The sequence below is a fragment of the Oncorhynchus clarkii genome, chromosome 6, assembly GCF_045791955.1.
Source record: "Oncorhynchus clarkii lewisi isolate Uvic-CL-2024 chromosome 6, UVic_Ocla_1.0, whole genome shotgun sequence".
Classification (NCBI taxonomy): Eukaryota; Metazoa; Chordata; class Actinopteri; order Salmoniformes; family Salmonidae; genus Oncorhynchus; species Oncorhynchus clarkii.
The window spans coordinates 51,566,329-51,590,455 of NC_092152.1; the positions used below are offsets into that span (position 1 = coordinate 51,566,329).

The window sequence follows — 24,127 nt, forward strand, 5'->3', positions numbered from 1 at the left end:
ACCCGGTCACAGCCAGGCCAGGTGCTTATTGACTCCACCTGGACTAGGTTGGTACAAATGAGTACATATGGAACCAATGAGATCAATGATTGGCTGAATGACCCAGTGCTCTGTGCCAATGTGGAGCTGTGGTATAGGGTGGTAAGATCAGCTGTATTTAAAGAGTATGTCACTGACTGGGGGAAGTAGAGGACACACATTTATTTAACAAGGCAAGTCAGTTAAGAACAAATTCTTATTTACAATGACGGCCTACCCCGGCCCAAACCTAACGACGCTGGGCCAATTGTGCGCCGCCCTATGGGACTCCCAATCACGGCCGGTTGTGATACAGCCCGGAATTGAACCAGGGTATGTGTGACGCATCCTGCACTGCCATGCAGTGCTTTAGATTGCTGCGACACTCGGGAGACCATAAATACAGAGCTCTCAAGCCAAAAATCTGATTTTGACTAGCAAAATATACCACACATCTTAATCCTAAACCTTGATAGCAGTCTAAATACATATCATGTGATTGTTCAACTTGGCCATCTAAAGCAGTGTTCACATTGGCAGTTTGAAGTGACTCAAATCCTATTTATTTCCATATCCGATGTGTTCTTTTTCCTGCAGTCTGAACATCCAAAAAGCACATGGAATCTGATATTTCATGTCACATTTCAAAACCACCTTCATACCTTGTTGCTTGCTAGCTACTCTGTTGACAGTTTAAAAATAACATGTGGTAGCAAACTAGCTGGTTAATTGTTTACAAATAATTTACTGAATGTGCTAGAAAGCTTAATGGCTACCTAGCTAGCTAGTTGACTGCTGTGGCTAGCCAAAAATGATTTGATTTGAAAGTTACTTTGAGGCTTTAAACATGTTCTTACCCTATGATTTTTAACATTTAAAGCAACTGGAAAACATCCATGGCAGGCATTGTTGCCACCTTAGCTTGCTACAAACAGAAACTTCTGAGTGATCGGAAACACAAGCACCACCACCAATCAGCCTAAACCACTGAGCGCACACCAATCATTACTATGACAACTAGCATAGCTATGTCAGCAAATGACTGCTGTCTGAACACAAATACGATTGTCACTTCTAACTTGCTGTTTGGACCGTCAGTAGTCCAAAACAGATTTGAAAAACAAAATAAGGCCTGCCGTATGAGCAAGGATTTCCCAGAACACATTCCATGGACGGCTGAGTGTCTGCAGCTTTTCACTCTTCCCTTGTACTTGATTTGTTCATTAAGGTCACTGATTACTTAAGAACTCCCCTCACCTGGTTGTCTTAGGTCTTAATTGGACACAAATTGAAAGGAAATAACAACAACCAGCAGACACTCGGCCAGCCATGGAATGAGTTGGACACCCCTGAACTAGAGACTATCACCCTGCTAGAGAAAACCCTTAACCCCTAGACCCCTTAACCCCAGTGTAAATCTCAAAGGTGTAACTGCAAAGGATTGGATAGGTGTAACTGACCTGCTACATCAGACGCTAACTTTTACAGAGTGTGAAGTTGAATAGAGCTACTCAACAGTCATGACATGGGAGTTGGACTTGGGGAAGTCCTGGGGTGGTTTATTTACGCTCTGTATGGAGTTGCAATTTATAATCCAGTTCACCTCCTCCAACAGAGGTCAATGACCAGAGAGCTAGGTATCAAACTATAAGACACATATATTGGACACACGCACAAACAACCAACCAAAACATGTCTCAGAGTCAATATGAGAAGTACTTTAAAATGGCAATAATGGAAATTTGTCCTCCATGCTAACTGATGGACAAATCTGACGATTTTCTTGTTTATATTCTTCAAAGTGTACGTGAATTACTGTACTAATTTAGTCTCTGGACACTTGGGACATCAACATTTTGGAGGGCCTTTTTTTTCCAAAGTCGTGAAAAGACATGTTCAAATGATCTGATTTTAATAATTTGGAATACAGATTGGTTGGACAAATATCTACAAAAGGGCATATAAAAGGCACAACAAAAAAAAAACACTAAAAAATAGTTTTTGTGTGTGTGTTTGGTGCACGTGTGTGTGGATTTTGAAATAAATATTGCCTTTTGTAGATATCGGTCCAGCATAAATTCTGAAGATTTGAAGGGAAAAAAACTCCAGAAGATTAAAAAATGGCCCATGTGTCCACAGACTAGTTGTCTATTCTACAACAATAATAAAATGTGTATGAGGCTTGTACTAGCTGTGCTGACACCAAATTTCATTTACACCCAACAGCAAAAAAATGATGTGGTATATTTCGATATTGTACTAAATATAGTAAAGGACGTCAAGCGAAAGTGAAAGACAAATGGAGATTATTAGGTGTAACTCACTGCATCCATCCTCGTCGCTGTGATCTCCACAGTCGTTGTCCCCGTCACACTGCCACTGGGCCGGGATACATGTACACTCCCCAAACGCGCTCACTGCACACGTGAAGTGGTTGCGCCCGCATGAACACTCCGCACTGCCCAACACGCCTGGAAAGAGACAGAGAGAAGACGGAACCGGGTTAGGAAAATGCTAAAAGAATGCACTTAGAGGACATGCTTGTATAGCAGAGGTGGTTTGGTTGACTATCCTCTTGCGATGAGTAACCTTGCCTGAGATCTGGTTTCCCATGTACAGATTAAGCCTAATCCTGGGTTAAAAAGCATGTTCAATGGTGAATCTCCAATGAAATAGATTTTTAGTCTGGGACTAGGCTTAATCTTTGTCTGGGAAACCAGCCCTAAGAGCTGTGGCCCTCGAGCCAAAAAGTATTCCCACCACTGCTTTAGTTAAATAGGCTAACACAGACTTTAGTCAAACCATAACAACAACAAAAAGTTAATGTTACCTCTGAGTTAACAACTGCTCCTATGAGCACAGACCATATCAAGATCAATATATCAGAAGGAAAATATGCCATAGCAGAGCTGTGAGATATGCGTATGAAAGCCTCAGCAGCCTCATTCACTCATGTAGTCTGACTGTCATAAACCCAATGAGCTGTATGTTATAAGCCTGGTAGCCAAGACTGGTGCATTTATACACTTCATCTATCCTGAACACACACACCAAATAATGATATTACGCATACCAGAGGAGGATGTGTGTGTGTGTGTGTGTGCGCAATGGATATGTTTTCAGCTGGGACTGAATCACAGTCTTGTGCTAAAGTAGTACAATAAATATATCTGGCCTTCATTTCACTGGCTCCCATTATGTTAAGGAAACTGTGTGAACACTACGCAAGTGAGAGTGTGTACCCATGCGTTTTGTATGTGTGTGTGTGTGTGTGTGTGTGTGTGTGTGTGTGTGCATATGGACATGAGAGTGAGGCTGCGATGCCTCCTGAGATGCTTTTAGCCCCTTTGAAAGAGGCTGACAGCTTCAATGAGAAATGGGTGAAGTGTGTGTGTGAGATGTTTTCCACTGAGAACCTTCAAGAGTGTGTGTAGTAGGCTACACTAAACAATATTAAGCAACAAAAAAAATACCCCAACTTTATATGAATCTCAGCAAATCGGGTCCAATTACAGGGAGTGAAAAAAGCCTCCCATTTCTATCTCTCTTTGAACTCAGTTAAAGACTGTGTGTGTGTGTGTGGTTGGTTCCTGGCCTCTTCACAAAGGCATCAGTCAACCCAGGAGAGCCTGGCACCAAACACACACTAACCTTCAGAAACCTCCCACAGCACTAAATTAATGGCCTCTCTTTTCATTTCTCTCCCTCTCTCCCTTCCTCTCTCCATTTGCCTACCCTTCTCTTCTGTTTTCTTTTCCTTCATTCTCGGTCTTGCTCTCCCACCCTCTCTTCCCAAAAGCTTCTTACACGACAAAGACAAAAAATGTCTGGCTCCTTCTCTTTCTAATCTCTCCCCTGAGGCGTGTGGTCCCTCCTTAGTGTCTCCAGTCCCTGTCCCTTTCAGACACATAGAACAATGGACCAAGCTAGAACTAAGGCCCTAATGACTGATGACAAAGACAGAAAGCCTGAAAACACTGTTTCTTTCTTACCCCTTAGAATCTAGATCAGACAAGGAATTATCTGGAGCATCATACAGACACACACACGCACACGCTCACGCACACAGACACTACTCCTCTTAGACTTGATCAGGTCGTAACTAATACTGTTCATTTGGGTTGGTGCATGCCGATCAACAATTGAATCTATGCTAAATCTACATGAGTGTGTATGGGTTTCCATGAGCAGGGTTGTATATGCAGGTCTATATGAATGGCTTTCTAAGTGAGGGTTTATGTTGGACTAAATTAGAGCCTTGTGTCTAGAGTTGGCAGAGCAGTCATGTCACATGGAGCCACATGAGAGAGGCTGCATTTGTCAAACATGCTTTAAACAGCACAGGCCACTTGCACTGAGAAGACCTATAAAATGACAGGGTTCAATACAAAAACACACACAAACTTGCGTGTGTTTTTGAATACACACACACACACAGAAAATGAAACCACAAGTTGAGTGGATTCATTAAACTCAAACCATATGAGTGAACCGTAATAGCTGTGGATAGACCTACAGGTAACTGCAAAAATAAAGAAAACAAAGTGTATTAATAGGATGCCAGAACAGCTTCAATGCACTTTGGCATAGATTCTACAAGTCTCTGGTACTCTATTGGAGGAATGCGACACCATTCTTCCACATGAAATGTCATCATTTGGTGTATTGTTGGAAGCACGGTCTCAGGCGCTGCTCCACATTTGTTCAACTGGGTTGAGATCTGGTAACTGAGATGGGGCATTTGGTTTACATCAATTTCATACTCATCAAACCAGTCAGTGACCACTTGGATGGGGCATTGTCATCCTATGGGGGCATAGCCAAGGTAGACAAAATAATGGCCTGCCCAGCATTTTTATATATGACCCGAAGCATGATGGAATGTTAATTGTTTCAATGTATCAAGTTTTGTATGTCACATGCACAATTACAGTGAAATACCTTTGTTTCAAGTTCTAACCCCAACAATGCAGTAATCAATAACAATGTAATAATAAAAACAACAAGGTAGAACAAAAACACACAATATATAGAAATAAGATATAAAAAATAACATGATAAAGTAAGTAAGCATATTATATACAGGATCAGTCAGTTCCAGTACCATATTTACAATGTGCAGGGATACTGGAGTGATGAAGGTAGATATGTATAGGGTGTAAGGTGACTTGGCATCAGGATATATGATAAACAGAGTAGCAGTAGCCTATATGATGATTGTATGTAAGTGGCATAGGGACAAAAGCTGTTCAGGAGCCTGTTGGTGTCAGACTTGATGCACCGGTACTGCTTGTCGTGTGGAAGCAGAGAGAACAATCTATGGCTAGGGTGGTAGTAGTCTAACGATTGTCCGGGCCTTCCTTTCACACCACCTGAGATAGTGGTCATGGATGGCAGGGAGTTCGGCCACAGTGATGTACGGGGCTGTCTGTACCACACTCTGTAGCGCCAAGTGATCGAGGGCGTTGCTATTGCCATACCAAGCAGTGATGCAGCCAGTCAAGATGCTTTCAATGGTTCAGCTGTAGAACTTATTGAAGATTTGAGGGCCTATGTCAAACCTTCTCAACCTCCTGAGGGGGAAGAAGCGCTGTCGTGCCTTCTTCACAACGGTGCGTGTATGTGGACCATTTTATGTTCATAGTGATTTGGACACTGAAGAACTTGAAGCTCTCGACTAGCTCCAATGCAGCCCTGTCAATGAGGATGGGGGCCCACACTGCCAGGTCATTGACCTCCTCCCTGCAGGCTGTCTCATATTTACTTAAGTGCTTCCATTATTTTGGCAGTTACCCTCTTGGTGACAGGGGGGCAGTATTGAGTAGCTTGGATGAATAAGGTGCCCAGAGTAAACTGCCTGCTACTCTGTCCCAGATGCTAATATATGCATATTATTAGTAGTATTGGATAGAAAACACTCTGAAGTTTCTAAAACTGTTTGAATGATGTCTGAGTATAACAGAACTTATACGGCAGGCGAAAACCTGAGAAAAATCCAACCAGGATGTGGGAACTCTGAGGTTTGTAGTTTAACTCTTTGCCCTTCCAATATACAGTGTAAATGGGATCATATTGCACTTCCTAAGGCTTCCACTAGATGTCAACAGTCTTTAGAACTTTGTTTGAGCCTTCTACTGTGAAGTGGGGGCGAATGAGAGCTGATTGAGCCAGGTGTCTGGCAGAGTGCCACAGGCTCTGAGGCGCGGTCATGAGAGAGTTAGCTCTTGTTCCATTGCTTTTCTACAGACATAGGAATTCTCCGGTTGGAGCATTATTGAACATTTATGATAAAAACATCCTAAAGATTGATTCTGTACTTAGTTTGACAAGTTTCTACGGGCTATAATATAACTTCTGAACATGTGTTTGGATTTGTTTACCAAACGCGCTTAGAAGCTATTTAGACATAAATTATGGCCATTATCGAACAAAACAAACATTTATCGTGGAACTGGGATTCCTGGGAGTGCATTCATCAAAGGTAAGTATTTATAATGCTATTTCTGACTAATGTTGACTACACAATATGGCGGATATATTTTTGTCTGCTTTGTTGTCTGAACTCTGTACTCAGATTATTGCATAGCTTGCTTTTTCCGTATTTTTTTTTGTACAAATTTGACACAGCGGTTGCATTAAGGAGAAGTATATCTCTAATTCCATGTATAACACTTGTATTTTCATCAACATTTGTGATGAGTATTTCTGTGAATTGATGTGGCTCTCTGCACAATCACTGCATGTTTTAGAACTATTGAACGTAACGCACCAATGTAAAATGAGATTTTTTTTATATAAATATGAACTTTATCGAACAAAACATACATGTATTGTGTAACATGAAGTGCTATGAGTGTCATCTGATGAAGATCATCAAAGGTTAGTGATTCATTTTATCTCCATTTGTGCTTTTTGTGACTCCTCTCTTTGGCTGGAAAAATGGCTGTGTTTTTCTGTGAGTTGGTGGTGACCTAACAATCGTTTGTGGTGCTTTCGCTGTAAAGCATTTTTTAAATCAGACACTGACTGGATTAACAAGAATTTTATCTTTAAAATTGTGTAAAATGCTTGTATGTTTGAGGAATTTTAATTATGAGATTTTTGTTGTTTTGAATTTGGCGCCCTGCACTTTCACTGGCTGTTGGCGAGGTGGGACGCTACCGTCCCACATATCCCAGAGAGGTTAAACTGTACTTCAATCATATACCTTTGAAAATAATATAATTTTGGGGGCGATCGAAACATTTCTAAAATAATGTGTCTAAACTGTAATTTTTAATGGTGAAACTGCCACGTCCGTTTGGGATAGGCTATTACCACAACAAAGTTAATGAAAACAACAAACACTTTTTTCTACGACATCATTGCATGCACGATAGAACAGCAGAATATGCACTGCAATTTCTTAATTTTTTTCTCTGCACGACACCTCATCGCTGTTTTGTCAACAAAACAAAAACAATAAAAAGGTGCTGGGCAAACAGTGGTGCTGTTACCCCTAATGTGGATTCCATCTTTAGAGGCGATTGTAAGATCAATACCTGAATAAACAGACTAGATGACTTTGTAAAAGACAGGAACCTCTCCAGGTACTTATCTTAAAAGGGAACATGCCATTTCCCCACAATTCCTTACCAGCCAGGCAGAACACAACGATCAGAGAGAGAAAAGAGCTCATCTGGCTCTATGTGTGAGAGTGTTTGGGGGGTAAGCCAAACCCTCACTTCCTTCCAGGTAGTGAGGGTTTCATCTTTGCTGCCAAACGCTGGGGTGTGTGTGTTTATGTGTGACCTCCTGCAAAGAGAAAACAGACCACTGACCACACACAGCTTTGTCCACACCTTTGAACGTGGTGTGCATGTGTGTATATGAGCATAGAACCCCATAGGACCCTCAGCATGGCCAGAGCTAGACAGGTGGTCCTCCAGGGAAAACACAACCCATCACAATCTACCACTACCTACAGCAGTCCACTAACACACAATGGGCTATTCTAGAATTGGCTATTTCATCATTGGTGGGACTACAAGTCAAGAAAAAGGGAATTCTACGACAACCTGTTTTCTTTCACCAGCACCCAATGTTAACTCATTTGCCTTCTAATTTACTACTATATACAGTGGGGCAAAAAAGTATTTAGTCAGCCACCAATTGTGCAAGTTCTCCCACTTAAAAAGATGAGAGAGGCCTGTAATTTTCATCATAGGTACACTTCAACTATGACAGACAAAATTAGAAACAAAAATCCAGAAAATCACATTGTAGGATTTTTAATGAATTTATTTGCAAATTATGGTGGAAAATAAGTATTTGGTCAATAACAAAAGTTTCTCAATACTTTGTTATATACCCTTAGCTGGCAATGACAGAGGTCAAACGTTTTCTGTAAGTCTTCGCGAGGTTTTCACACACTGTTGCTGGTATTTTGGCCCATTCCTCCATGCAGATCTCCTCTAGAGCAGTGATGTTTTGGGGCTGTTGCTGGGCAACACGGACTTTCAACTCCCTCCAAAGATTTTCTATGGGGTTGAGATCTGGAGACTAGCTAGGCCACTCCTTCATTGCCCGGGCGGTGTGTTTGGGATCATTGTCATGCTGAAAGACCCAGCACGTTTCATCTTCATTGCCCTTGCTGATGGAAGGAGGTTTTCACTCAAAATCTCACGATACATGGCCCAATTCATTCTTTCCTTTACATGGATCAGTCGTCCTGGTCCCTTTGCAGAAAAACAGCCCCAAAGCATGATGTTTCCACCCCCATGCTTCACAGTATGGTGTTCTTTGGATGCAACTCAGCATTCTTTGTCCTCCAAACACGACGAGTTGAGTTTTTACCAAAAAGTTATATTTTGGTTTCATCTGACCATATGACATTCTCCCAATCTTCTTCTGGATCATCCAAATGCTCTCTAGCAAACTTCAGACGGGCCTGGACATGTACTGGACTAAGCAGGGGGACACGTCTGGCACTGCAGGATTTGAGTCCCTGGCGGCGTAGTGTGTTACTGATGGTAGGCTTTGTTACTTTGGTCCCAGCTCTCTGCAGGTCATTCACTAGGTCCCCCTATTGCAGATTCAGTCTTCCCAGCCTGGTGCAGGTCTACAATTTTGTTTCTGGTGTCCTTTGACAGCTCTTTGGTCTTGGCCATAGTGGAGTTTGGATTGTGACTGTTTAAGATTGTGGACAGGTGTCTTTTATACTGATAACAAGTTCAAACAGGTGCCATTAATACAGGTATCGAGTGGAGGACAGAGGAGCCTCTTAAAGAAGAAGTTACAGGTCTGTGAGATCCAGAAATCTTGCTTGTTTGTAGGTGACCAAATACTTATTTGCCACCATAATTTGCAAATAAATTCATTAAAAATCCTACAATGTGATTTTCTGGATTTTTTTTTCTTGTTTTGTCTGTCATAGTTGAAGTGTACCTCTCGCATCTTTTTAAGTGGGAGAACTTGCACAATTGGTGGCTGACTAAATACTTTTTTGCCCCAAAATTAAGAGAGCCAGCAGAGCCAGCACCCGCAAGTCTACACCCACACCGGATCTTGGAAAGCTGATCATTGTAATATAGGGTCAACACACACAAACGATAACCCAACCCCCCAGGAGAGATAGAGAGAGGCATGAGCTTGAAAGATGGGCTTGGCTGAGGAAGGAGACAGAGAGATGGGCTTGGCTGAATTGGCTAGCTGAGTCTGAACATTATGTGTGTGTGCGTCCGTGACCGATGTTTGGGGTGGGGAGTTCTGATTCCAGCGGTCTTTCTCCACAGCATACAAGGAATGCTGCTGAAGCCACAGTGTTTAGGTGTGTGTATGTGTGTGTAACCCTATCGTCTGGCCCAACCAAGTCCAGTCCAGCACAAGATCCAGTACAGTAGTCTGTAATATAAGCCTCCTGTCTGGGCCAAGCCTCTGAACCCCTACGTGCAACCCAAACCTCTTCGGAGACTAGGGCCCCTCTCTGTGCCTTATCGATCACCCACTCCCCCTGCCTCAGACACGGACCCTGAAAATGAGTACACATGCTAACAGAGGGAAATCCACTCCAGCTATGAATCAAACAAGAATGAGGTGAAAGATGAGTAGAACTGGAAAGCGATAGGGAGAGAGCCATGGCAAAATTATTGTATTCCTTTCTGACTGATGATTGGAGAACAGTCTGGGTGCATCTCAATAGTCTTGTTGATTCCTCTTCTACTCTCCTTTCCTTCATTGTACTGATATAAAATAACCTGGGTATATACAGTTGGTGCATCCAGTAGGCATGACCCCACTATACCTTGCTCCACTTTCCTGTCTTTGTGGGTCAGTACACATGAAGGAAATAAGGAGACGAGCAGAGAAGGCTACTTTAGGCCATCGAAACATGTCCCCTGCCTATAGCTGCCAGTTGTTCACTAGCTCTGAACACTGCAAAGCACAGTGTTCTTGAACAGCCTCTAGGAGCAGTGTGGGTTGACAGATCCTTCCTCTGGCCTAGCCAGTCACTCTCAGCCTGCTGAGTCTGTGAATGTGATCTCAGACTGAAGGGATACGTGTAATAAAATGGGATTACTCCATCCAGGCAAGCTGTAACTCACTTTATGGGCTCAGAGTGAGGCTGGATGAAAAGTGCAGATAGGGAGACCCACACAGATCCAATATCCACCATTAGAGCCATAAAGAAAGCCATCTATAGGGTTCAAACATTTATAGTAAAAATAATAACTGGGATGCATCTTGTCTATTCTCAATGGCTTTTAGGGATGGGCATGGTTAATAGAATATCCAGATATCCAAACGGATGTTAATATTCATTTGTAAATCATTTTTGTAGGCCTATCTTAACAATGCAAAAGCTTTGTCTCAATGAAATGCAACGCTTATGTACGGCGCTCTGAGCTACTGCTGCTTAAGATGTCACGTGGCTTTGACAGTACATTGTTTATAGTTACTGTAAGTAGCCTACAAACTGAGGACGCACAAAGTGGCTGTATTATTTCCAAGCTCATTTTCTCTCTCATTGGCTACGGGATATGGGTTGCGTTTTACATGAAAAGGCATTTTACTTTCATAGCCCATTTAGCCATCCAGTCAGCCCTGACAACTGTATACTATTTTCCACACTTTAAATAGCAATTGGCCTAGTACAGGCGCGCACCAATGGCGGGTCCACAAGACCTGAAACAGATCAATCCAAAACACTCACCAGAAAACTTATTTTGAAACATTTAAACATCAGACCGCTCTTTCACTGTTGCTGTTAGCCTAGGCTACTGTTAGCCAAAGACTACCGATATAGCACCCTGAAAACAACTGTGCACTGTCTGTCTGCTGTTGTGGCATTTCATTTTTTTTTCATTACTATCCGGATATCTGGGAAAAAATGCAGGATATTATTCGAATAGCTAAATCATTTCAAATACCCATCCCTAATGACTTGTAATGAAAAGTGCAGAATGGCCATGTAGAGATTGTGTAGAAGAGTCAGCAAGTCCACATATTCCATAACAATAAGACTTTAGTTCACAACATGGAGCTCATTACATTTGAAAATGTCTGAGTTTGCTAATATGAGTAGAGTTTGTATTTATTCAATTTTATTTCACCTTTATTTAACCAGGTAGGCCAGTTGAGAACAAGTTGTTATTTACAACTGCGACCTGGCCAAGATAAAGCAAACCAGTGCGACACAAACAACAACACAGAGTTACATATGGAATAAGCAAACATACAGTCAATAACACAATAGAAAAGTCTATATACAGTGTGTGCAAATAAGGGAGGTAAGGCAATAAGTAGGCCATAGTGGCAAAATAATTACAATTTAGCCATTAAACACTGGAGTGATAGATGTACAGAAGATGAATGTGCAAGTAGAGATACTGGGGCGCAAAGGAGACAAAAAAATAACAGTATGGGGATGAGGTAGTTGGATGGGCTTTTTTAGATGGGCTATGTACATGCACAGTGATCTGTGAGCTGCTCTGACAGCTGGTGCTTAAAGCTAGTGAGGGAGATATGAGTCTCCAGCTTCAGTGATTTTTGCAATAAGTTCCAGTCATTGGCAGCAGAGAACTGGAAGGAAAGGCGTCCAAAGGAGGAATTGGCTTTGGGGGTGACCAGTGAAATATACCTGCTGGAGCGCGTGCTACGGGTGGGTGCTGCTATGGTGAACAGTGAGCTGAGATAACGCAGGGCTTTATGTATGGCTTGCAGTACGGCACTGCTATCAGTCCAACACTGACCTATAAAATAATTGTCTCAAACAAGCACACATACACAAACACTTGAGCACACACACACACATCCTGTCTGTGGAAAGTCTTGTTCTGAAGAAGACCGCTCAGCAGAATGTGACTGGCTATAAGACGCCACCTTACAATGACCAATTTGTCATCATCCACCATGTTGTCACCCTGTCCTTTCTCCAGACACTGGAGAACAACATCCTAAAAGTTGATAGTAGTTCCTAGAAGAGTTTGGGCCTGGGTCAAACACGTGTTTCAGCCAGGGAAGATTTTTAGAGTGACTCATTCTGTCCACAAAACAGTTTTCACAGTGCGTTAAATTGGACAATAGATGGCTGTTTTGTAGACAGATGATGTGACACTTAGTAGCTCAAGATTGATTGGTGTGGGTTTTTAGAGTCACAAATGCACCCACTCAAATGTGCAAAATTGCACGTGTGAGACAACAACAAAACCCACATTAAATTGTTGACTTGAAGGCAATACCATGCTAGAACCGAGGCGGACACCTGTGGTTGTGGTTGAATTCTCTCTCTCTGGCTCCTTTTTGGAAAGAGAATAAAACAGAAAACACAGACCCCTCCATTCAGTGTGATTTATCCGTATGGCCGAGCCTTCTTTACCGGCTGCAAAGGCCCCCTTCCGGGGTGCCCAGCGGGATGCCTGAAAGTGGTGTGTGAACCTCTCCTGTCTCCTTTAGCTGAAAAGGGAGGGATGAACAATGGCCCTCGCAAGGCACTCACTCTGAACAATCACTCCCTTCGCTCTTTTTTTCCTCTTGCTCTCCTTCTCTTTCTTAAAACAACTCAAAGCTAGAAAAGCCCCATATTACTCATTCCCCATACCTCACTCCATCAGAGTATCATAGTTAATAAAACTACTTCCTTTGCTACCACCACCCTCTCCCTTCTTTTTCTCACTCCGTATCTCTCCTCTCACTGGTTCTCTCTGCTTTCCCATGTCCCACTCGCTCTCCTATGCCACCCTTTCTCCTCTCTCCCTGCTCCCACTGCCTTTCGTTGGCAATAGTGAGGAAAACAGACTGAATCGAAAGGAGGAACAGGAGAATAGAGGAAGGAGAGACTATGAGAAAGCTGCGCCTCACATTTTTCGGGGTTCTCAGGACCCCAAATGACCCTCCTATTTCCCAAATTGTCAAAAAGTGGATGACCACCCCTCCCCCACAAGCTCCATCTGTCCCCCCTACCCGATCCTGTGAAAAGTCCTCTGCTGCCTCAAAGGTTTGGACCTAGCAAACGAGCGAGAAATATTATAGAGAACTAATAACATAATTATGCGATTTTAATTTATGGAATCAATCAACTAGGCCTACAGTGTGGACGCAGAGTTGGCTGTATGGATCATGATGGTCCACATTCACATCTCTCCCCCAGTGCAGGAGCTACTAGTGACCACACACTGCCTGTGTGGAACGTGTAGCTAATCTGTTAGAACGGCGCTCTCCCAAACAGGACAAGCCAAGAGACACAAAACTAAAGGCACCCACGCACGGGTAAGGGCACACACACACCTGGCATCAACAACAACCATTACTTATTTTAATTCTCCCCTTATATCACTGCAATCCTCACTTGGCCCCTTCTGTTGAAGGCTCCGGTGAGAGGACAGTTTAGACACAGGAAGTTACCACTGGAGGCCATTTTGTCCATTCACCGCTGGCTCCTACAGAGCTATTGAGCATTCACTCCGCACCTCCACATCCCCGACAGGCGCAACAAAAAGCATTTTAACGAAAACCCTCCCTGTGGTTCCCACACTATTTCACCTGTCAAACACTCACAAAACAGGAGGGGAATGCCAAACACTCCTCTGGGGCACCTCAAGCGCACCTCCCGCCAGCCAGGGACCAATAGAGACATTGTGGTCCCTCTTTCAGACCAGGGACACTATATCTTTGGACCGCCATACCTCCCTTTTCTCCAGGGTCCAAACAGCAAGGCCTGAAAGGGGCAAACGTTCTTTAGCACCGCTGTGAAGGGCATGACCACAACTGGCAGGATGTTGGGGGGAAGTTGGTGGGAAGTAGTTATTTCCAAATAGAAAAGGATGAAAGAATAAGAGGAGTCTTCTGGAAAGAGGGATAGAATAGCTTTAGTGGGCAAACATTCCAAATACAGGAATGCCTATGTACGACGGGAGAGAGATCGTGAAAAAGGAGGAAGCAAAGCAGGATATCTCCGCTGTTTAAGACAGTTCAGTAATCCCCTGCAAAGTCCAGGTCTGTCACAGATACTGTGTGTGATCATTCCTTTAATCCCAAAGAGCTTCAAAGCATATAGTTACCTGGAAACACATCCCTAAAACACAGCACTGACTTTAGAGAGCCATTTTCACAGAATCTCAGTGCAATCAGTACTAAAATAGAGATTACAATTTGTTCTATTTGTCCTTCCACTAGGGTTGGGCGATGTCAACCTTGATTTAAGTTTTCCCTAAATCACGATAGGACAAACTTAAATCAGTTTTACTAAATTTGTACCAGCATGTCACACGTGCAACCAGGGGGGAAAAAAATCCTAGATCACATTTACTCCACACACAGAGATGCATACAAAGCTATCACCCACCCTCCATTTGGCAAATCTGACGACAATTATATCCTCCTGATTCCTGCTTACAAGCAAAAACTAAAGCAGGAAGTACCAGTGACTCGCTCAATACAGAACTGGTCTGATGCTGTGGACGCTAAACTACAGGACTGTTTTGCTAGCACAGACTGGAATATGTTCCGGGACTTATTCAATGTCATTGAAAAATCCACCACCTTAGTCATTGGCTTCATCAATAAGTCCATTGACGACGTCGTCCCCAAAGTGACTGTATGTACATATCTCAACCAGAAGTCATGGAATACAGGCAACATCCGCATCGAGATAAATGCTAGAGCTGCCGCTTTCAAGGAGCGGGAGACTAATCCGGGCGCTTTAAGAAATCCTGCTATGCCCTCAGACGAACCATCAAACAAGCAAAACGTCAATACAGGATTAATATTGAATCCTACCACACCGGCTCTGACGCTCGTCGGATGTGGCAGGGCTTGAAAACTATTACGAACTACAAAGAGAAGTCCAGATGCGAGCTGCCCAGTGGCGCGAGCCTACAAAACGAGCAAAATGCCTTTTATGCTTGCTTCGAGGCAAGCAACATTGAAGCATGCACGAGAGCACCAGCTGTTCTGAATGACTGGGATAACGCTCTCGGTAGCCGATGTGAGCAAGACCTTTAAACAGGTCAACATTTACAAAGTCGTTGGGCCATACGGAAGAACGGGACGTGTACTCAAAGCATGCGCGGACCAACTGTCAAGTGTCTTCACTGACATTTTCAACCTCTCCCTGACCGAGTCTGTAATACATACATGTTTCAAGCAGACCACCATAGTCTCTGTGCCCAAGGAAGCGAAGGAAACCTGCCTAAATGATTACAGCCCTGTAGCACTCACGTCGGTAGCCATGATGTGCTTTGAAAGGCTGGTCATGGCTCAACATCAACACCATCCTCCCAGACACCCTAGACCCACTCCAATTCACATACCGCCCCAACAGATCCACAGATGACGCAATCTCAATCGCATTCCACACTGCCCTTTCTCACCTGGACAAAAGGAACACCTATGTGAGAATGCTGTTCATCGTACAGCTCAGTGTTCAACACCATAGTGCCCACGAAGCTCATCACTAAGCTAATGACTCTGGAACTAAACACCTCCCTCTGCAACTCGATCCTGGAATTCCTCACGGGCCGCCCCCAGGTGGAAAGAGTAGGCAACAATACGTCTGACACGCTGATCCTTAACACTAATGCCCCTCGGGGGTGTGTACTTAGTCCCCTCCTGTATTCCCTTTTCCCCCACGACTGCATAGCAAAACATGACTCCAACGCCATCATTAAGTTTGCTGATGACACAACAGTGGTAGGCCTGATCACCGACAACAATGAGACGGCCTATTGGGAGGTCGTCAGAGAACTGGCAGTGTGGTGCCAGGACAACAACTTCTCCCTCAATGTGAGCAGGAAAAAGGAGCTGATCGTGTACTACAGGAAAAGGCGGACCGAACAGGCCCCCATTAACATCGACGGGGCTGTAGTGGAGCGGGTTGAGAGTTTCAAGTTCCTTGGTGTCCACATCACCAACGAATGATCCTGGTCCAAAATTACCAAGACAGTCGTGACGAGGGCACGACAAACATTTTCCCCTTCAGGAGACTGAAAAGATTTGGCATGGGCCTCCAGATCCTCAAAAGGTTCTTCAGCAGCACCATCGAGAGCATCCTGACCGGTTGCATCACCGCCTGGTATGGCAACTGCTCTGCATCTGTCCATAAGGCGCTACAGGGTAGTGCGAATGGCCAGAACATCATTGGGGCCAAGCTTCCTGCCATCCAGGACCAAAATAGTAGGTGGTGTCAGAGGAAAGCCCATGAAATTGTCAGACTCCAGTCACCCAAGTTATAGACTGTTTTCTCTGCTACCACACGGCAAGCGGTATCGGAGTGCCAAGTCTAGGACCAAAAGGCTCCTGAACAGCTTCTACCCCCAAGAAATTTGACAGCTGAACAATTCATAAAAATCACTACCGGACAATTTACATTGACACCACCACCACCCTTTTTTTGTACACTTCTGCTACTCACTGTTTGTTTGTTACCGATGCATAGATCACTACGCTCCCACCTTCATGTACAGATTACCTCAACTAACCTGAACCCCCGCACACTGACTCAATAACGGTACATAGTATATAGTATATAGCCTCGTTATTGTTATTCTTATTGTGTTACTTTTTATTTTAGCCTACTTAGTAAATATTTTCTTCTTCTTGAACTGCACTGTTAGTTGAGGGCTTTATATGTTCGCATTTCATGGTAAAGCCTATAAACCTGACTCAGTTACACCAGCTCTGTCAGGAGGAATGGGCCAAAATTCACCCAGCTTATTGTGAGAAGCTTGTGGAAGGCAACCCAAAAATATTTGACCCAAGTTACACAATTTAAAGGAAATGCTACCAAATGCTAATTGAGTTTATGTAAACTTCTGACCGACTGGGAATGTGATGAAAGAAATCAAATCTGAAATAGAAAATTCTCTCTATTATTATTCTGACATTTTACATTCTTAAAATAAAGTGGTGATTCTAACTGACCTAAGACAGGGAATTCTTACTAGGACTAAATGTCCTAGTAACATTCGAGGTAAAATTTCCCTGTCTTAGGTCAGTTAGGATCACCACTTTATTTGGCCCACATGGATCATTTATTTCTTAATAAGCTTAAAACTTGATTAAACTTGTCATGAGATTTTTCTATAGGCTATTGATATTGTTTGTTCTCTCATTATTAGTCCCCTGGCTACCTTGTGTTTTTAGGCTCTATAAACAACTTGTTGAGATGGAACTTCACATTGATTGTTTGATCGGGAGAAAGACATGCATAAAACTATGAAAGCGTAGCCTATAGCCCAAAGCCATATTCATATCCTATCGAAGGGAGAGAAAAGGAAATATGAGCTACGTATGTATTTTTTACAGCTAGACAAAAGATAGTTAAGGAGTGTCTGTTAAAAAAAAAGATTGACAATAGCCTATCGTAATATTAATGAATTTATTTCAAATCTTTAACAGCTGCCTTCAAAAATGTGCATTTGTTGCACCTTGCACTTAAAACGGAAATTTAACCTCTAGACAGTATTTGAGGTGTTTTTCCAGTCTCTGGAAACAGTGTTTCAGACATATTTATTGCTGTATTTTAGAATTATTGAGTCGGCAGAGTTCAACCAATGAAGTCATTGGTTGATTGAACCTGCTGTCCAGTGTTGTGTTCGAGACCACCTAAAACGAGACCGATTCAAGACCAAGACCAGAGCAAATCGAGTTCAATTCAAGACCATAATTGCAATTGTCAAATCACCACCATAGTAAGAGTTCAGGCCTTCTACAGGCTAAGGATGTATAAAATAATTATAATAATAATGATAATTATTATTATTATTTTCAATGATGTTCTGATTTAATCTCTTCGGTTTTTGTTGCAAAGGAATGGGTAACACTGAAATCTCTGGGGAGATAAATCTAGCTAGCTAAGTCAGCCATTGGCTAGGCCATCAGAAGCTAGATGAAGGCATCGGTCATTCAACTGTATTAGGGCAACATTTTGGAGTGACAGTGGAATCAACTAATCACATTTTTACTTAATGGGGAGGGACCATTTTTCTAAAAAAGTATGGAAACTTCTGCCTTCTTGAAGGCCAACAGGTCACTGCTCAATAGCAATCAGTAGTTTTCCTACAGTCTAGCTAGCTAGCTTTTGTGTTGTCGGCTAGTTTGCAGCGGCTGCAGCAGGTGTTATCAAAGATGATGTTGTTGCTAATTTGTTAGCTTCTCCCTTTAAGAATAACTTTCAACAAGAAGCTAAGTTTTAAATGATCATCATCTGGTGAGTGGAACTGTTTTGTTATTGCAGTGTGTGTGCTGTTGTCCATTTTATTGAAAATAACTTCTGTGTGAAAAGTTGTTGTATTTAAAGTGGAACTGAAAGCATTCTAGCAACATGAAATCTAACTAAAATCTGGTAATTTACATCCCCAGGAAGAATATGACACTTTATTAACTTCTTATGGGCAGGTCCCACCTGGCCAACATCCAGTGAAATTGCAGAGCGCGAAATTCAAACTACAGTATTATAAATATTTAACTTTCATAAAATCACAAGTGTAGTACATCAAAATAAAGCTTAACTTCTTGTTAATCCAGCCGCTGAGTCAGATTTCAAAAAGGCTTTACGGCAAAAGCACACCATGTGATTATCTGAGGACAGCGCCCCGCATACAAACACTTGAAAAACATATTTCAAGCAGGCAGGTGCGACACGGAAGAAATAAACTTTTCCAAACATGTCAAACAACGTTTATAATCAAACCTTAGGTACCCTAATACGTAAATTAACGATCAAATTTAAGACGGAGAATCGTTATTGTCTTTACCGGAGAAAAATACCAAAACGTCCACGCGCTTGGAAACACTACAGCCAAAATGGGAGCCACCTAGAAAAACTACAATTTCTGGCTCATTTTTCCAAAAACCAGCATTAAACTCTTTCTAAAGAGTGTTGACATCTAGTGGAAGCCCTAGGAACTGCAATCTGGTAGGATTTCGCCTTATAAAAGTGATAGCCATTGAAAACAGTGGTAGGCTGAACATTTTTTTTTTGTTGATGGTTTGTCCACGAGGTTTCGCCTGCCATATCAGTTCTGTTATACTCACAGACATAATTTTAACAGTTTTAGAAACTTTAGAGGGTTTTCTATCCAAATCTACCATGCATATCCTAGCTTCTGGGCCTGAGTAACAGGCAGTTTACTTTGGGCACGCTTTTCATCCGGACGTGAAAATACTGCCCCCTACCCAAGAGAGGTTAAACATTTTCTTACAAGTGACCACTTAGATATGGTCATTTTCAAAAATCCTTAGAAAGTTTAGGAATTACATATACTAAGGCATTTGTGAAAATTCTATAGCAATGCAGAGTGGGAAAGCAGCCGTTTGGGGAATAGACACTGCAACAAATAAAACCGAGTCTACACAGACCAGTGCCAATCAGAGCTACAGTAGGGCTTTATACAAACAGTTATGCACATTAACAACTAATGCTAGCCAAAGCAAGATGAGCTAAACTCTAACAAAGATAAAAGATATACCCTCTCAAACTTTTTCAGCTTATTGGCCATCAAAATTACATTGCTAAACAATGGGGAACAGCAGCCTCTCGTTTTTCTGCAGCTTACCTGCCAATGCATGCTCGTCCCAACCAAGCAAACTGGCTAAAGTTGGCTAGCTTACTAGATAGCTACTTCCAAAAACACGTGAGAGAACACCATTTTACTCACCGCAGCAGAGCTGGTAAGGCTGTTTACATGTTATATAGAGCGTTCTTGACTAACCTTCAATTTGCCTATGTTTACTGACACTAGTCATATTTAGCGGGTGTTGCGCATTCGTAAATTCATCAGTTTTACGCTCTGGCACAATCAGACGAGATTGCTCTGAAATCGGAGTAGATAGCCAGAGTGAATTTGCAAATGCAAGAGATATTCTTACTGGATAATAGTCGTACAAGTTCTTGCTAGCTAACCAAATTACACCTGCATCTCTGGCTGTATATAGCCACCGAAAAATTATGAGGAGAAAGTCAGTCACTCAACCACTCCTCCAATGGCATGATATCCTCCAAGCAGCTAACTAACGTTAGGCTCCACCAAGACTCTTCCTAGAGCTGGCCGCCTGACCAAACTGAGCAATCGGGGGAGGTGACCAAGAACCTGATGGTCAATCTGACAGAGCTCTAGGGTTCCACTGTAGCGATGGGAGAACCTTCCAGAAGGACAACCATCTCTGCAGCACTCCACCACATCAGGCCTTTATGGTAGAGTGGCCAGACGGAAGTCACTCCCCAATAAAAGGTACATGAGAGCCCGCTTGGAGTTTGCCAAAAGGCACCTAAAGACTCTCAGACAATGAGAAACAAGATTCTCTGGTCTGATGAAACCAAGAATGAACACTTTGGCCTGAATGCCAAGTGTCATTTCTGGAGGAAACTTGGCACCATCAGTACAATGAAGCATGGTGTTGGCAGCATCATGCTGTGGGGATGTTTTCCAGCAGTAAGGACTGAGAGACTAGTCAGGATTGAGGCAAAGATGAACAGCGCAAAGTACAGAGAGATCCTTGATGAAAACCTGCTCCAGAGCATTCAGGATCTTAGACTGGGGCGAAGGTTCACCTTCCAACAGGACAACGACCCTTAGTACACTGCCAAGAGAATGCAGCAGTGGCTTTGGGACAAGTCTCAATGTCCTTGAGTGACCAAACCAGAGCCTGGACTTGAACCCGGTCGAACATCTCTGGGAGAGACCTGAAAATATCTGAAAATATAGCAACGCTCCCCATTCAACCTGACAGAGCTGAGAGGATCTGCAGAGAAGAATGGGAGAAACTCCCCAAATACAGGTGTGCCAACCTTGTAGCATCATACCCAAGAAGACTCAAGGTTGTAATCGCTACCTAAGGGTCTGAATACTTAAGTACATTTTATATTTTAGTTTATAATGTTTTATACATTTGCAAAAATGTCTAAAAACCTGTTTTTGCTTTGTCATTATGGGGTATTGTGTGAAGATGGAGGAGGAAAAAAATACAACTTAATCCATTTTAGAATAAGGCTGTAACATAACAATGTGGAAAAAGTCAACGGGTCTGAATACTTTCTGATGACACTGTATATAGTGAAATGGAGCAGCGGTTAAATTTCCCTTTACGATCATTTGACTACACCCAAACCAAATAAAAAATTGCAATCTGAGGAACTGTGTGGTATTGAACGGTAGTGTTGTGTGTGTAATGTAATAATGTAGGCCTAATAATAGATTGAGCACAGCGCTCCTCCTTCTGTCTGGTCGGTATTAGAGATATGACGCTTCAGTGACTTTCTCTGTTACTGCTCTCTGTCTGACTAGCTAGATCTGTAGCACACGCACACTTCCCATTTTCCACTATGGGGGTGGGGAGTGTGTATGTGTTTTATAGACTAGTAGCGCGAACTGAACCTACATCGAAGAGAGGACAAAATACACTGCCGAAAGCTTACCAGCTTTACAAATTAAAAAACATATTCAAACTTTAACAGCACTGCAAAACAAAATACACACTTCAGCTCCTCTCCAAACCCACATTAGCTAAACACTCCCACAGTATTGGGGCAGAGGGTGAGTTCTCACTCTGTATTCTGACTGACTTTCTATACCATTTACTCTAACACAGCCTTTCAAAATGACTCTACAGCTGACACCAACATGCATTCAAACACTGTTTCAAAATTATATTAGTGTTCAGTGTTATGACTGAGATTTCATGTCACGATGATGATCTCCACACACTCGATGTGAGGGATAATTTACATTTGTATGTCATTATGACTGTTTAGAGAATAGAAACATCTATGAGGAGATCGCTACACACTGCTCATTAAAAGTTGCATTAGAGACCTCAGCCTGCTAATCATTCAGTCATACCCTTCCTACAGCCCTAACCTCACAAGCCTCATCAAAATGATCTTACAAGACAACCAAGATCAGTTTTACCAGCTTTTTGTGGGCACGTGTGTGTGTGTGTGTTACAGGTCAGTTTGGAGACTAATGTGTGTGTGTGTGTGTGTGTGTGTGTGTGTGTCTTCCATAAGGCCTTTTCTCATTGGCAATCTGGTTGAGACATTAATAACATGAATCAGGATTAGAACTCAATGGAGGTAATTTGGCCCACGGCATTATGGTCATCCATCATTGTGTGACGTGTGTCATTGAAGAGCTTTACTATGGAGAAACACCAAACAGAGAGAGAGGAGGGTGGAAAGAAGTAGGTAAATGAAGAACAGCAATGTTTATCACGTTTATTCAGAACTTTTCACACACACACACACACACACACACACACACACACACACACACACACACCTGTCATATGAAATCCTTGACTTGTATAAAAAAATATATACACTGCTCAAAAAAAAGGGAACACTAAAATAACACATCCTAGATCTGAATGAATGAAATATTCTTATTAAATACTTTTTTCTTTACATAGTTGAATGTGCTGACAACAAAATCACACAAAAATGATCAACGGAAATCAAATTTATCAACCCATGGAGGTCTGGATTTGGAGTCACACTCAAAATTAAAGTGGAAAACCACACTACAGGCTGATCCAACTTTGATGTAATGTCCTTAAAACAAGTCAAAATGAGGCTCAGTAGTGTGTGTGGCCTCCACGTGCCTGTTTGACCTCCCTACAACGCCTGGGCATGCTCCTGATGAGGTGGCGGATGGTCTCCTGAGGGATCTCCTCCCAGACCTGGACTAAAGCATCCGCCAACTCCTGGACAGTCTGTGGTGTTGGTGGATGGAGCGAGACATGATGTCCCAGATGTGCTCAATTAGATTCAGGTCTGGGGAACGGGCAGGCCAGTCCATAGCATCAATGCCTTCCTCTTGCAGGAACTGCTGACACACTCCAGCCACTCCACCCAGGGCCAACCGCACCAGCATATGTTCTCACAAGAGGTCTGAGGATCTCATCTCGGTACCTAATGGCAGTCAGGCTACCTCTGGCGAGCACATGGAGGACTGTGCCCCCCAAAGAAATGACACCCCACTCCATGACTGACCCACCGCCAAACCGGTAATGCTGGAGGATGTTGCAGGCAGCAGAACGTTCTCCACAACGTCTCCAGACTCTGTCACATGTGCTCAGTGTGAACCTGCTTTCATCTGTGAAGAGCACAGGGCGCCAGTGGCGAATTTGCCAATCTTGGTGTTCTCTGGCAAATGCCAAACGTCCAGCACGGTGTTGGGCTGTAAGCACAACCCCCACATGTGGACGTCGGGCCCTCATACCACCCTCATGGAGTCTGTTTCTGACCGTTTGAGCAGACACGTGCACATTTGTGGCCTGCTGGAGGTAATTTTGCAGGGCTCTGGCAGTGCTCCTCCTGCTCCTCCTTGCACAAAGGCGGAGGTAGCGGTCCTGCTGCTGGGTTGTTGCCCTCCTACGGCCTCCTCCACATCTCCTGATGTACTGGCCTGTCTCCTGGTAGCGCCTCCATGCTCTGGACACTACGCTGACAGACACAGAAAAACTTCTTGCCACAGCTCGCATTGATGTGCCATCCTGGATGAGCTGCACTACCTGAGCCACTTGTGTGGGTTGTAGACTCCGTCTCATGCTACCACTAGAGTGAAAGCACCACCAGCATTCAAAAGTGACCAAAACATCAGCCAGGAAGCATAGGAACTGAGAAGTGGTCTGT

General features: G+C 43.0%; 1 protein-coding gene across 7 annotated transcripts in view; it reads right to left on the bottom strand.

The window, feature by feature from the left end:
* LOC139411279 (low density lipoprotein receptor-related protein 4) overlaps window positions 1-24,127 on the bottom strand; it is a 221,804-nt gene that overhangs the window by 128,645 nt on the left and 69,032 nt on the right. For all 7 annotated transcript variants that reach the window (XM_071157355.1, XM_071157356.1, XM_071157351.1 and 4 more), the window contains one exon: window positions 2,343-2,489. In XM_071157355.1, coding sequence (XP_071013456.1) covers window positions 2,343-2,489 — 147 coding nt within the window. The remainder of the gene's footprint in view (window positions 1-2,342; window positions 2,490-24,127) is intronic.